At 44.2% G+C, this 16485-nt stretch overlaps 1 protein-coding gene across 1 annotated transcript in view; it reads right to left on the reverse strand.

Moving 5' to 3' along the window:
- PRPF38A (pre-mRNA processing factor 38A) overlaps positions 1–16485 on the reverse strand; it is a 33722-nt gene that overhangs the window by 15271 nt on the left and 1966 nt on the right. The window contains exons 2-3 of the mRNA XM_077453328.1: positions 13647–13806; positions 3321–3442 (exon numbers count right to left, since the gene is read on the reverse strand). Of these exons, the coding sequence (XP_077309454.1) occupies positions 3321–3442; positions 13647–13806 (282 nt within the window). The remainder of the gene's footprint in view (positions 1–3320; positions 3443–13646; positions 13807–16485) is intronic.

Genomic DNA, 16485 nt, shown 5'->3' on the forward strand with positions numbered 1-16485 from the left:
GAGACTGAGATGGTCACTCCAGAACCTTCACTTTTTTCTACTGTAGCCAATGACAGGTCGACTTGGCCTTGCGTTTTGGATCATTGTCATGTTGGAATGTCCAAGTACGTCCCATGAGCAGCTCCCTGCATTCATCTTGCTAACAACTTTGATCAAATTTCCTGTGCCTATTTTAGCTCACACATCACCAAAACATCAGCGATCCACCTCCGTACCTTTCATCATAGGCCTTGTTGACTCCTCTCCAAATGTAGTGTTTATGGTTGTGGCCAAAAGCTCAAATTTGGTCTCATCACTCCAAATGACTTTGTGCCAGAAGTTTTGGAGGCTTGCCTCTGTGCTGTTTGGCATATTATAAGCGGCATACTTTGTGGCATTTGTGTAGCAATGGCTTTCTTCTGGCAATTCGACCATGCAGCCCATCTTTCTTCAAGTGCCTCCTTATTGTGCATCTTGAAACAGTCACACCACATGTTTTCAGAGAGTCCTGTATTTCACCTGAAGTTATTTGTGGGGTTTTCTTTGCACCCTGAACAATTTTCCTGGCAGAAACTGAAATTTCAGTTTGTCTACCTGACCGTGGTTTGGTTTCAACAGAAGAGTTTGAACACTGCTGATTAGCATTGTCAATTTTTATACACACATACACACTAGAGCTGCAACTAACGATTAATTTGTCTGTCGACTAATCTATTGATTGTTTTTTCGATTAGTCATTGGCTATCCGATTTTTTTTTTTTTTTTTAATGAATCTAGTGGTTTTTTGTTTGATTAGCTAATTTATCCTTTGGATAACCTTACAAAAAATGATAAGTACAAAAAAAAAAAAAATAATGTACTTATATTCTTACCTTTTTTTTTTTATGTAATTATTTTTTGTAAAGTTAAGATAAAAGAATATATATATTCTTTTATCTTAACTTTATATTTTCTGTTCAGAAGTTCAAGAATGTTTAATTTATTTTTTGCAATGTTTTTTTTTTAAGGGGGAGGGTGTGTGGGGACAGTGTCTGTGTGTTTTGTTTTATTTTATTTTTTTACAATTTTTTTTATTATTTATTGCAATTTTTTTTATCAGCCCTGTTGGGGGGACTATGGTGAGATATCAGGGGTCTTAACAGACCTCCGACATCTCCCATTTGAGACAGGGAAAGGTACTGGGGACAGAGATTCCCCGGTCCCTTTCTCTGCAGCCTCTGCTGCACTGATAATGAATGGAGAGAAGTCAGCGGCTTCTCTCCATTCATTAACTGAGACATTGTAATCACAGGAGGTTACAATGTTTCAGTTATGTGAATGGACAGAGTCAGTGGTTACTGACTCTGTCCATCCTGAGATACCGGGGGGGGGGGGGGGGGGGGGGGTAGCAGCACGGAGGGAGAGAAGAGAGGGGGACAGTGGCACGGAGGGGGACAGATGCACGGAGAGGGGGGCGGCAGCACGGAGGAGAGTGGGAGATACTGAGCACTGTGACGCATCGACGCCCTGCACGCACGTCAAAGTAATCCATTACGTCGACTCGTCGTGGCAGCTCTAATACACACACACACACACACACACACACACACACACAGATGAGGATGGCTGCCTTTAATAGCCATTCAAACCCCTTGTGTCAACTTGTGTGCATGTTCTAAGGCCAAAATCACCAGGGTATGTAAACTTTTGATCAGGGTCATTTGGGTAGTTTCTGTTGACATTATGATTTAAAAAGAGTAAACAAAGTTGATAATAAATAGATTCAGCTAAAACACTAACCATGAGTGAAAGAAAATGTTTTCGGGTTATCATTCATATTCTCTGAAAATGGCCAAGAAATCATAAATTCTGCCAAGGTATGTAAACTTATGAACACAACTGTAGACACTGTCCTTAATGCAGTAGTCAAGGTACCAGAATGAAGCAAATTAGGGCAACTGCTCTAATCATTTTAACACTAGCAAAATAAGTGTGCATAGGAAAGACAAAAGACAGGGGCTTTTTTGTTCTGGTTTTTAACCCAAGTGATTAGATTAGTTTAGGATTTTGTTTTATTTAAAAATGCACTCACAAAAAAAAAAACACATTTATTAAACTTGCAGAGCTCTGCAACCATGATCAGTATGTTGCGACTGCAATGCACAGGTTCCTACAGACTCTTCCACCAGTCCAGTTCAAAGTCTGTGCAGTTATGTACTTACCATTATGGATTTGTCAAAAGTTAATGGACTACACCATGTGCACCATTGAAATCTATGATTTCCTCTACTACAGTGACATACGAGACTTGTAGTCATTTGCAGTCACAGATCCATTTGAATGGATCTGCGAATGAATACAGCTGGGTGTGGCCAATGTAAATTCAAATGAAGACTACAGTGAAAAGAACCTGGACGTTCAGGTGAGGAGTATGAGGGTGGGAGTTAGGGAATTTGACCGCCCTAAATAAAAGGGGAACATGAAACATGTCCACAAAAGTTACCTAATGCCGCGTACACACGAGCGGACTTTTCAACATCCAAAGTCGGATGGACTGAGTCCGTCAGACTATTCGATCGTGTGTGGGCTGCAACGGACTTTTGACTCGCCAAAGTCCGAAGGACTTTAGAATATGGAACATGCTTCAAATTTTTCCGAAGGAACTCCGCCGGACCCTTCGAAAAATTTGCTCGTGTGTATGCTATTCCGACGGACTAAAACCGACGCTAGGGCAGCTATTGGCTACTGGCTATGAACTTCCTTATTCGAATCCAGTCGTACGTCATCACGTTCGAATCCGTCAGAGTTTAGTGTGATTGTGTGTGGCCAAGTCCGCTCAGCTGAAAGTCCGTCAGAACTCCGTCGGAACTCCGGCAGAACTCAGACGGAACTCAGACGGAACTCAGACGGAACTCCTTCGGAAGTCTGTCGGACATAAGTCCTCTCGTGTGTACGGGGCTTAAGCCTCTCTTTGTACATCTCCCTTGAAGGGTGAGACTTCTGCACTGGAAGCAGTCTAAAATTCTACACATAATTTTATGGCCTGCCTACTAACAGATTTCCATATCAGTCTGCAGCAGCAGGGAGCCTAGATGAAACTATAAAAAAAAGGCCTTTAGTTTTCACCTAAACGCACTCAGAGGTCCCATTTATCATAAGAACAGCCAATCACTACTGCTGTACAAGACTGCAGGCATGCTCTGTGCTTCTGCTCCAAAGAAAAAAAACATGCAAAATTTGCCCGCTTGCACTAAGATTTTTTTTTCTTCTATATCTGCTCATCAACTTCTTGATGCTGTGAAGAAATTCGGAGCAACTACTGCAGGTGTGAACATACTCGGAGTCCATCCTACACAAATTACCTCCATCCCTGTTCTGAACTTTGATTTTCCGGTAATCGTTATAGAGGGGCTCAAGATATTTGTAGCAGTCAGTCGCAGTCCCTGTCAGTCGCATGTACAGAGCACCCAGTGCACGGACATACCTGCCAAGAAGAATGGAAAGAGTACATAAATGCATGAATGTAGGCTTAATCAATAAGGCAATGTAAAGCTCAGCAGCCGATCAGTGTCCACATAGTAAACAAGGACTGTTTTTTCACATTGTACATATAACACGATGATCCAATTTAGTTTTAGACATTCCGTATAACACTTCAGTACACCAGTTTATTTAGATTTTTTTTTTAAAAAGGTGTGCAACAGATACAATAAAAATGTTAACGTTCGCATAACATGAAGGCTTGGTTCACATGCATGTAATTTGCAATTGGTGCATTTTGTGTACTTGCGATTTTACCGCGATTTTCATTTTTTTATGCTTGTTTTTTTGGCCAATTTGTTGTTGGTCCAATTTAAAAAAAACGCAAATCGCTGCAAAATTGTAGTAAAATCATGGCCAAAAACGTACTACATGCTTTTCAGCAGCTTCTCCACTGAAGTCTATTTAACCAAAACAAGCACTGTTTTGTGTCCTAAAAAGTCCCTGACCCTTTCCGAAAATGCAGCCGCTGAAAAAAAAGCATTGATGTTTATGTGTCCCATAGGAAACCATGTTAAATGGACTGTAGTGCGTTTCTGAAAAAAGCACCAAAAACACAGAGGTGTGAACCAGGCCTTAACTGTTTTTTATTTTTATACCAATAAAAAATAAACTGGATACTAAGGAAGCTAAAAAGGGACTGGTGTTGGATGGATTTGTTACGAGGGTTTTTACTGTCTTCTGTGGCCCTGTTAGGGAGATTCTTGAACCTGGCTCACAGGGATACTGTTAAGGAATCCAATGTACATAATGATAATCAGAAAATGTCTATTTGCGTATGTATATACATGTTCCTTACTTATTATGTAATATACAGATTGACTTTCTGTTCGGAGCCAAGATGGCGGGTACCCCCCACATCCCACGCGTTAGAAGAATTCATTTGAGATAACAGAACCAGTTTCAACCAAACTTCAAGCATCAAGTTTCTTCATTTCTCTTGTATTGTAACCAATGAGATGTACCAATTAGACTGACATAGTAATGACGTATCTTTCTGTATAAAATATCAACACCGCCCACCAATAAATCAGTATTTAGAAGTAGCCTGAGCTGAACATATCTCAGAGAGTGTTTACTTCTAATGTGCATGCACATTTATACTTTTAATTAGGAATAGCAGCAGATAACCAAGAACTAATTTATAGTTCTTATCCATTTCAACTGGCGCCCATGTGTGGGGGCTTTCAGGCCACAATCGAAGGGAGACTGCATTCCAGGACTGAACGGCTGGCCAGACCAGAGAAGGGGGTTAAGCGCGCAGCCCTAACAGTACGGTAAGCATATTTATCCTTACCATTTGTACGACTTCTCTGGTTTGCCTGGTTGATTTGGTCTTGTTGGCTCCTTTCGATTGTTCAAAGAGGCAGGTAACTTATTTCTCGCCTGAAGCCGTTTTAACGAACCTGCTAATGGTTTTCTGCTGACTATTATCTGTTCAGTGTCTGTCATTCTGAAGGGCTGCAAATTTAGCAGACTGAAAGTGCAGCTGCAGGCGTGTGTCCATCCTCACCCCTAGATTCTACCTCTGGTGGTGGGGTGGAATTCTGCAGGCATTTATAGACGGGGTTACTCGAGGTTGGCTGTGTAGGACCTCTGAGGGTTAATCTCAAACTGTGAATTAGGGCAGTTTGAAAGAAGGCTTGCGGATGTGGCAGTCTTGCGAAACGTCTATGAATGTTCTGCTCGGGAAAGCTGTCCTGAGGGTTTAGCTCAAACTGTGAATGAGGGCAGTTTGAAAGGCTAGCTGGAATTTGGCAGTCTTGTGACTCAGATGAGCTTTTCCCGAGAGCTATCTTTGCAGTTCAAAGAGTGTCAGGTGTCATGTCCTGTGTGTGTATTTGTCCATTACTGTTTGATATACACGAAGAGGGTGACAGTGAGAGAAAGTGGCTACCTGAAGGATCAGTTGGGCCATAAGCCACTGCTCCACACCACCTCTGACGTGCTAGTTTTGACCCTCGAACAGTCAGGAGTGTGCTAGGAGACAGATCTCTCGCAGGGATGCGAGCCCCCACCCTAGGAATTCTTTGATAAGACAGCAGTCAGAGGAGTATTAACCACTTTGTTGCCTGTATTCTCCTCTTAAGCCATCCGCTGAGAGAGAGAGAGAGAGAGAGAGAGAGAGAGAGAGAGAGAGAGAAGGAGAGAGAGAAGGAGAGAGAGAAGGGAATGCTAGAATGTGATATTAGAAGAGGAGAAAAGATGTTGCAAGAAGCAGAAGAATGGCATGTGCTGATAAGAAGAAAAAGTAGAGTCTGTGTGATAACGGCTTATTGGATGTGGCAGAAGCATGGTACAGGACGGCAAGGTCATTGCACAAAGAAGGTTGGATAGAAGAGGAAATCAAGAAAGATGCAAATTGTACTATGTATGTGTATCACAGAGTTAAATGTGACTGTACCGCCCCCATATACAAAAAACTGGAACGAAGGAGGAGAGGGACAACTAACGCCCACTCCCTTCTCACCACCCCAACCCGAGCACAACCCACTGTGACCACTCCCAGGAGGCCATCTTGGTACACCCAAGCCCTCACTTCAGGCACAGCCCAGTGCACTTCCTGCCGGAGGCCATCTTGGTACACCCAATAGGCCCAGCCATGGCATATAACCAGTTCTCCCCGTTTTAAACCAGGATGGTTCCTACCACACACCTGTCTTCCCTAATATGGAAGCACTACTTTCACAGGCCGGATATGTTAATGATAAAGAAGCGTCCGAGTGGGAAGACCAACAACAGGCAGCAAGGCCACCTGCTGATTTAACCCCTAATCCGGCTCCGGACTCATAGTTCCGAGAGGATCTCAAACATATGCTGACAACCATGAGAAACAGTGCCCATTCTCAGCCCCCGCCCCAACACCAGTCTCGGTTACCAGAAGGGGCACTGGTGATGTATGTCGCTTTTACCCCATCACAAGCAGCAACCTTAGTGACAAGTCTGCCTGACCCAGAGAAACAGCCAATGCCCTTCTACCGCAGGATAGTGCAGATACAAGAAGCTTACTCAGCTGCCTGGAGAGACTTGATCAGCCTATGCCAAATTAAAGCAGGACATGTCTTTTGGCCAGTCATGCAGACAGCCTTCAATGATGCCTGCCTGGCAAGTGCCACTTCTTATACCTCAGGCTTGGAGTTCTGTGCACAACTCCGCGACTGGGCAAAGGAGAAATTGGCAGATCAGACCACCACAATCTAAGATATTGCCCAAGATAAAGGGGAGTCTGTGGAGAAGTATCATGCTAGACTCATACAGGCCTTTGATGATCTGGGCTTCTCCCTCTATGAAAAGACACACACACACACACACACACACACATGTTATCATCTGCTTTTGTCTCAGGACTCAGAGAGGATATCAGAAAAAGCCTGATGGTGGCCCACCCTGAATATCGCTCAATGAAAATGTCCAATTTACTGTTGGTGGCCAGAGGGATAGAAAACCAAAAAGGAAAAAAAAAAACAACGCCCCTCATGGTAACACAAGACGAAGATCCTGCCTACACTCGTCCACCACCACTGCCCAATACCAGGGAAAAGATCATCTGTTACAACTGTGGGAAGCGGGGTCACATCAGAAGAGTACGCAGAGCCCCAAGACATCTGAGACATGACAGGGATCCCCGCGAAGGGCAACGTGGACATAGACCTTCACCACCACGCCCCAACTCATGCTAGGAAATGGGCAAACCCGTGTCACCCCTTATGACAGTGTCCTCAAATGAGACTGGGGGACCCCTAGCAAAGGTCACGTTACCTATACAAGGAAAACCTACCACTTGTCTCATTGACATGAGTGCAGCCAGGAGTGTGTTGAGGGCTGAGGACCTGCCTGATAATTCTTTCCTTTCCACTATTGATGTTTGCTGCGTGGGAGTGGATGGGGTGCCCCGCTCCAGTCCACTCACTGAGCCTCTCCAAGTGAGGACATTTCCTGATTTGCCTACCAGATTTGTGGTGTCCTCTACATGTCCCTTGAATCTACAAGGAGCTGATGTGCTGTCCAGACTACAGGCGTCATTCATTTTCACACCTATAGGGGGGTGAAGTTACATACTCCCCTATCCTTGGAAGACTCATCTGCTTTGTATTCTCTGCCTCTCCTGATGACACTTCATGAAGCAATAACTCCAAGTTCAATACCAAAAGAAGTACTTGACAGAATTCCTGCGTGTCTATGGTCCACAGGCCCGGAAGACATTGGTCACTTAAAAGTGCCACCAGTTTCAGTCAAGCTCAAAGAGGGCGCATCATTGCCCCGGAAACCACAATACCCACTTAAGTTGGCTCAATCAGAAGCTATCTCAAAACATGTAGCTGCCTTGGTCCAGAATGGGGCCTTGATCCCCTGTACCTCACCATGTAATACACCTCTTTTTCCTGTCAAGAAGAAAACACCTAAGGGAGAACCTGACAGATACAGGATGGTGCAGGATCTGCGAGCAATTAACGAAGTCACAGTGTTGGACACCCCAATTGTGCCAAATCCACATACCTTATCAGCTGTACCTCCAATGGCTGAGTACTTCACTGTGGTGGACCTGGCAAATGCATTCTACAGTGTACCCCTGCATCCTTCCTGCAGGTACCTCTTTGCCTTCTCCCACGAAAAGAAGCAGCAACGTACCCAGACTATTATGCCAAAAAGGGGCACAGAACTCTCCAAGCTAGTTTGCAAACGCTATGGCTATCATCCTTGACATATAACAAGAGGATCACCTGGAAGTGACTCTCCTCCAATATGTTGATGACCTTCCACACTGTGCAGCTGACTTACCCACTGTTGAAGTCACCTCAGAAAGCCAGTTGGGCTATCTTGCCACACAGGGTTGCGAAGCCTCAAAGCCCAAATTGCAGTGGTGCTCAACATCTGTAATTGTTCTTGGACACTCTCTTGTCCCATGGGACAATACACCTCACTGAAGACAGGGTGTAAGCAATCTCTGACATCCCACTGCCACAAGGCCAGAAGCCCCTTCATTCCTTCCTTGGACTAATTTCGTATTGCAGAGCATGGATTCCAGAAGGCTCCCTACTGATGCAAGCTTTGTATGATGCCCTGAAATCAGACCCCTTCCAGATGTCTCCTGAAGCAATATCCAACTTTGAGGCCTTCAAGCACACCATCTTTGGTGCTAGGGCTCCCAGACTACGACAAAACGTTCAAGCTTATTGTATCCGAACATCTTGGACATGCTACAGGTGTACTCGCCCAATCACACGGCATCTGCCTACGCCCTATAGGATATTATTCCTGTTGGCTGGATGCAATAACAAGAGGAGGCCCATCGTGTCTGTGAGCTGTCTTTGCTGCACAAGCCTTGTTTGACAAAACTTCAAACTTGGCTCTCGGACTCTGCCTTGTTCTGCTTGCTCCCCATGACATTGCTCCCATACTCCACCAAGATCCAGCCGAAACATCTGTCCATTGCCAGACACTTGAGACTCCTGTGTTTCTACCTTCTAGACAGCATTACTCTATTACGTTGTCAAACACCGAAACCTACCACCCTTCTTCCACTTCTCGAGGGGGGTAAGGAGGAGGAGTCGAGTCTTGACTTGTCACCCCATAACTGCATCGAACGAATGCGGCTGGAAACCACGCATATCCCCACCGTGAGTGAAATACCCCTGCAGGATCCAGGTCACCACTGAAAACTCGGTTCTCCAAACTGAAACCTTACCGCCGGTGATGTCTGCACAGGTGGCAGAGCTGCAAGCACTTACTACAGCATGTAAATTGGCAGAGGGAAAAAGAGCCAACATTCATACGGACTCAAGATATGCTTTCAGCGTTGCCCATGATTTTGGTGTTATCTGGAAGGACAGAGGGTTCCTGACGGCTGCAGGAACACCTGTGAAACATAACTCAGCCATCAAGGACTTGATGGACGCCCTGCTTCTCCCAACCCAAGTGACTATTCTAAAGTAAAGCACACGACAAACTAAACTCGAAGGAAGCTCGAGGCAATCTAGCCGATTCAGCTGCCAAACAGACAGCCAGTGTTCCACGGGAAGTGGACAGCAGGGTGGTAGAAGAAGACCACCCTGTGCTTATCCTACAGACTCTCCCAGTGGACAGAGTTTATCTGAAATAATTACAGGAAGCAGCAAGTCCGGATGAGAAGGAAAGCTGGAAAACGGAGAGGAGGAACTCTCAGAGATGGACTATTCGAGTGCAGCAAGAAGCCTTGTCTACCCAGGAGTATGTACCCAGCCATGGTGCAATGGGGAAATGGAACTGCCCACTTGACAAAGACTCTTATGAACTTATGAGTTACTTCATTGACCAACAACTTCTGCAGATCATGCACTATCTGCGACAAATGTAACCCAGAATGTACAGAAAAGGCACAGAAGAAGCACCTGGCAAAAGCTCTATACCCCTTCCAGAGGATACAAATTGATCACTCCCAAATGTCAAAGGAGTGACAGATTCGAATACGCCCCCTAGTGGAGGTGGACATGACTGCCAGGACCACAGCTAAGGAACTACTGAGTGAGATAGTATGTAGATTTGAGGTCCCAGAGGTGATAGAGAGCGATCAGGCCCAGCCTTCACAGCAACCCTTACAAAAGATTAGGGCAGCACTGGGGGTTCAGTTGGCTCTACACACCCCTTACCACCCTCAAAGTAGCGGGAAGGTAGAAAGGATGAAAGGGATACTAGAAAAACAGGATGTTAGAAGATGGCCCAAAAGACTAACATGAGTCGGCCAGACAGTTTGCCCACTGCCCTGTTCAGTGTCAGACACACACCCCGGGGGAAATATGCCCTATCCCCTTATGAAATTTAGTTTGGTTCAGCCCCCAGACTTGGCTGTCACTTTCCACAACAGTTACAGTTGCAATCTGATGTGTTGACTAATTATGTGACCTCATTATCAGGAGAATTAACCCAAATGCATGTCCAGGTGTTTTCTTCCATTCCAGATCCTGAATTAGATACAGGAACACACCAACTACTGCCTGGAGATTGGGGGCTGGTAAAGAAATTTGTGAGAAAACATTCTCTTGAACCCAGATATGATGGTCCATTCCAAGTTTTGCTGACCACAGGCACCTCAGTGGAATTGGCCGGGAAGAATACCTGAATACACGCCTCCCACTGCAAGAAAGCTCCACCCCCGAGGACAAGATGCCGCCCACTTCATGACGACCATGCTGCATATCCTTTTTCTGTTTGGTCTAGGGGGGAGGCTCAGGAGGTGGTCATCACAAAAAAAAAAAAATGATAACATAATTACATTTTGGTACAACTCTTCAGGTACACATGTGACCACCTTTACCTTTGATTACTGTGACATAGTACCTTGTCCGTTTGACTCTTTCATGGCAATGCCATTGGTACAGTGACATCGCTGTTGGTAAGGTGAGACATCCCTGATGGTAATATGTGTGTTTTACAGACAGTTACTGGGGCCAGAATTGTGGTTCCTGGGAGGGACAGTGGGTTGGAACATAGGACCAGATTAGAGGGTATCTGGACCGGTGAATGTGCCCTGAAAAGGTGATTACGCCCCTCCATATCCTAGCAGAAGATACCCCTGATACATACACTGACCCAGCACACAGTCAGAGGAGGAAGCGAGCAGCTCTCTCCGGAAGCTTTGACCCTCATGTGTACATAGATGCTATAGGGGTCCCAAGGGGGGTCCCTGATGAATTCAAAGCCAGGGAATTGCTGGCCAGTTACCCCCCACTTCCTACATGACATTCCAGAACCGGATGGCCTTAGACATGGTGTTAGCTGAGAAAGGAAGTGTCTGTAAAATCATAGAAAAAACGGGAACCTGCTGCACCTACATTCCTGATAATACCGGCCCAAATGGTAAAATAACTTTAGCTATAAAGAAATGAGAAGATTTGTCATTGGAGTTGAAGAAGAACTCCGGTATTACAGACCCATGGGATCAATATTTTAGCTGGATGAGTGGGTGGCAGAAGGTGCTCGCCCAGATAGGGGTAACGGTACTAATAATCCTGGTTCTTTTACCCCCCGATTGTATGCTGTATTCCACCTTTCGTAAAGAAGTTAATGAGCAAGGCTGTAGACAACAGCCCACCTACATTTCTCCACCAAGAAGAAGAGGACCCTCTTATGATGGAGGATGACAAACCCTTCACTCCTCTACAGTCACTCCCTGTCCATAATCTCACAATCCTCTAGGGTTATAGGGGTAGATAGCACCTGATTGCCCTTCTCCAGCTGTATCGAGGGGGGTAGTGAACTAGTTGCTGCCCAACTCTATATACAGCTTAAAAAGAGTTGCTGAGGAGAATGGGCCAGGTGAGTAGGACCTTTTAGATGAGGGACAGAAGAAAATAGCCATTTTAGGGGGGACTGTTAAGGAATCCAATGTACATAATGATAATCAGAAAATGTCTATTTGCGTATGTATATACATGTTCCTTACTTATTATGTAATATACAGATTGACTTTCTGTTCGGAGCCAAGATGGCGGGTACCCCCCACATCCCACGCGTTAGAAGAATTCATTTGAGATAACAGAACCAGTTTCAACCAAACTTCAAGCATCAAGTTTCTTTATTTCTCTTGTATTGTAACCAATGAGATGTACCAATTAGACTGACATAGTAATGACGTATCTTTCTGTATAAAATATCAACACCGCCCACCAATAAATCAGTATTTAGAAGTAGCCTGAGCTGAACATATCTCAGAGAGTGTTTACTTCTATTGTGCATGCACATTTATACTTTTAATTAGGAATAGCAGCAGATAACCAAGAACTAATTTATAGTTCTTATCCATTTCAATACCATCCAACTTTTTTTCGTCTTCTGGCCAGAAAAAATAATAAATGTTTTGCTGTAGGAGAAACATAATCAATACGGAGGGACAAGGGGAGAAAGGTGGGACCTTTTAACAGCCATGAACTGATTGTGTTTCCTGTAGGGAAGAGCCTATCATATCTCATGTGCTGCAGTCATGGAAAGTGAGGTGAGAAAATCTAATATATTACAGTATTCCAGTCCTTACATGTGGTGGCTGAATAGTTTTCCCTTTTCCACCATGTGATTCTGCAAACACACTTCCTGTCTTTTTGTGGCTACAGTCTTTTCTGGATTGGAGGGAGCCATGGTTGTCAGACAAGTGGTATCTTCAAATAGGCCTGCCTTTGTTCACCTCCACTACATCTAAAACTTACTAGATCCCTTTTGCTTTCCTTTCAGCTGACAGTAAGTGACAAGGACAAGTAACATCTAGCCAGATCAAGAGGTATATTCTTGTACTTTCTGAAAATGTTCTTAACATCAATAAAAAAAAAAAAAAAAACACAACAACAATGCAGCCACCACATCTTGAAATGTGTAAGCTGCAATGTTACATTTTTGTTTTGGGTTTAGATATCCTTTAACCACTTGCAGACCGCCCCATAGCAGATTTGTTACTTTAGGGCAGGCTCGCTGTGCAGAATCACACATACGTACATGTGTAATAATACAATCTAAAATACATACACTACATACACTACATACACACACAATTCTGCACATCCACGTGTCTCTAGTTCCAACAAAGTGTCAAAAGTATTCGTTAGTGTTCGATTGTCCGCTGCAAAATCACAGCCCTGGTATAAGTGGCTAATCGCCACCATTACTGGTATATTAAAAAAATAAAAATAAAATTTAATTAAATTTCAGTATATATGCCATAGTTGTAGACGCTATAACATCCGTGCAGCACTTTCAAAATGGCTTTTCAGGCAATGAGCAGGGAGTTTTGGAAGCACTAATTACAGCGCTCCCAACCTGCCCCAAAGATGCTGCTTGCAGGACTTTTCTTAATGTCCCGCGAGCACATGGCTCCAGTGTGAAAAGTCACACTGCAATGAATGGGAGGTGGTTTTCAGAGGATATTTCTAGCGCTAAAACACCTGAAAACTGCCTTAGTGTTAAAGTAATCTTACTAACCACCTAAAATGAAGCCCCGTCATGACACAAATCAATGTTTTAGAAACCAATATGTGAGAATAGTCCCTGCAGTGATGTGTCTATCTATGTATTTTGCTTGCCAGAAATAATTCCTGCAGTGATGTGTATTTTGCTTGTCAAATGCAGATTATGATGCACAATTTTCAAATAAAACAAATTTGCAAGTTTTAGGAAAAACAACTCACTTGAAGTCTTCGTTCTTTATAAACTCCACAATGATGTCTTTCTCTGGCTGAATCTGCAGCATTTTTAGTGTCAGACACAGAAATGGAGTGGGTTTGATGTTCCCCCCAAAAACTCCTCCAATAAACTTCAACTCCATGGCTTTATCGACCACCAGCTCCGCTGCAAGGAAATAACAAGAAGGTCAAATCTGCATTCTTAAAGAGGAACGTCATTTTCCACCCTCCCCCACCGCTTTTTTGCTTTCTATATCCCCTTTATGTTGGGTTGTACTGAATTCAGAAAATCACCTAACCAGCAGATCCATTCTTGACCTGCACTGAACTGCTGCTCAGGTGCAACAACTCAGGTCCTGCGCTGTCAAGAGCCTGGCTGCCTCATCCCGATCAGGCTGCCAGCCCCAGGCTACTCTATGTTATGCAGCCTCCCAGGATATGAGATGGGAATAACACAGGAGGCTTTAAAGTGGAGACTTGGCAAGAATGGAGGCTGACACATAGGACGTACAAAAATTTAAAAATGGTAAACAATAAAAATGTTTTTATGATTTTGATTGTGAAGGAGGAGGTGGGGGGAGGGTGGAATTTGAATGTGCAACTAGAACTCCAGCTTAAACCTAACTAACCTTAAAAATGCTCCCTCCCAACACCTAGGATGACTAACCTGTGTAAGAAAAATGTAACTGCTTACTTATTCTCAGCCTGCTCGGGTCTGAGCACGTGACTCTCTGTGTCAACTAGTGGTTGCAGGGGAGAGGAGAAGGCACGCGCTACTCTCCTCGGCAGTTGCTTCTGGCTGACATAGGGGAACCAGAGCAGGCTGAAAATAGGTATGTATGTATGTATGTATGTATGTATGTATGTATATTATATATATATATATATATATATATATATATATATATATACACACACACACACACACATCATTCTTACACAGGTTAGTCATCATAGGTGTCAGGAAGGGGGGGGGAGGGAACATTTTTAAAATTAACTAGGTTTATCACAGAATTCTACTTTAAGAGTGACTAATGAGGGGGCTGTCCTGTATCCCATCATTCCTAACACATTGTCTCAATCTGTGATCCAGTGTGGAGTCTATACAACAGGCGGCTTCAGCGTCTCCATCAGGAGCAGTGTTTGGTCTTTCTGCAGCAACTGAGCCAGTCTTTGCAGATCCCTCCATCCATGGCTAGGACTTTTCTCCCACTATGACAGGCTTCTCACTCTCCCTCACTTGTGTTTTATGGTTTTATTAGTCTATAGAATAAAGTGACATTCTGCACTATGTGGGCTGCTCTGCACCACTCTCTCCTTTCATTTCTTTCTACTTTGGAAGTGAAGGTCTTCTTAAATTAGATTTCGTATTTACACAGCATTACTTAGAGTAGGGTTGCATCGATAACAATACTAGTATTGGTGCAGATACCAACATTTTCAAGTGTATAGGTAGGTAGTACTCATGCAAATGCTCCGATGCCTAATCCAATACCTATTGTATCGCACCAGACATTCTCAGTGTGGGAGATGGGCAGCCTCGCAGGTGGGGGCAGTTACGAGCGCCGATCCCCCCGTATTGCTGAAAGACAACCCCCCCCTCTCGGCTGTGAAATGCTTTACTGAAAAGGCTATACCGTGGGGGGGGGGGGGGGGGGGTGTATCCGTGCTTGTAGCTCCCCTCACTGCTGCACAGATTACCCCTGACTGCCCCCCTTTGCCCTCCCCCAGGCCGTCCTCCAGCTTCCCCTCTGTGCTTTCTTTTTTTCCGAATGCAGTCAGTGATCCCTGACTCTGCCCATTCATTACGATGTTTAATTTTATGAATGAACATGAGCCCCTGTCCATTCATCTTCAGTGCATCTGAGGCTACAGAAAAAGGGACTGGGGAATCTGTGTCTTCAGTCCCTTTCCATGTCTCAAAGGGGAGACGTCAGGGGTCTCACCAAAGCAACCACGCCCCAACATGGCTAATAAATAAAATATATAAAAAAATAAGGTTAAATACATTTAAGGTTGGTGATGTTGTGGTTAGTAGTTTTAATTATATTTGGTGGGGTAGGGGAAGCTAGTGGGGGGATTGACAGAGAGGACCAGCAGTCACGGATTGGTTAGTAAGGTGTATAAGATGGTTTAATAATTTGCCTGAATCTAGAAAACATTGTTTCCCCCCCCCATTTGTTCAGACTATTTTCTAAACTAAATGCAAAGCATTCTCTGGCTGCACAAGGTGGAAAGTGTGATGTCACCACCCTCACCTCTCCTCCTCATCCAATCAGGGGAACACTCTGCAAAGCAGACCGGCCTCCTGTGTTCAGTATGCAACAGGCTGGCTGCTCATCATAGGTAGCGGAAATCACTGGAGTAGTAATGTTTATACTGCAATGATTTCCAGCTTCCAGGGGCATAGGCTTGGTATGGTATATACCGTATTTGCCGGCGTATAAGGCGACTGGGCGTATAAGATGACCCCCTATTTTTCAAGTGAAAACATAGGTTTTGGGCAATACTCGCGGTATAAGACTACCCCCCTTCTGAGGCAACACCATTTAAAAAAAACATTAGAACCATTAAAAAACACAAAGCAAGAATGCCAACTACTCATCCGCCATGCTGTGATATGTCAAAGTAAATCAAACAATAACACAAACAGAGATCTATTGAATGCCACAACTCTGGAAAGTAGAATTTTTCACTAACCAAACCTATACCACTTTTGGGTTACATTCTATGGGAATTGTCCACCAAAATGCATTTAATAAACCCCCTGTCATATGTCCCAGATTTACCTGTCCCTCTTGGGTGCCTGAGACCTCAAAGGCAAATAGCAGGATGTATAGTAGTA

Source organism: Lithobates pipiens, unplaced genomic scaffold (assembly GCF_037356315.1).
Source record: "Lithobates pipiens isolate NorthernLeopardFrog02 unplaced genomic scaffold, aLitPip1_a1.2 Scaffold_23, whole genome shotgun sequence".
NCBI lineage: Eukaryota > Metazoa > Chordata > Amphibia > Anura > Ranidae > Lithobates > Lithobates pipiens.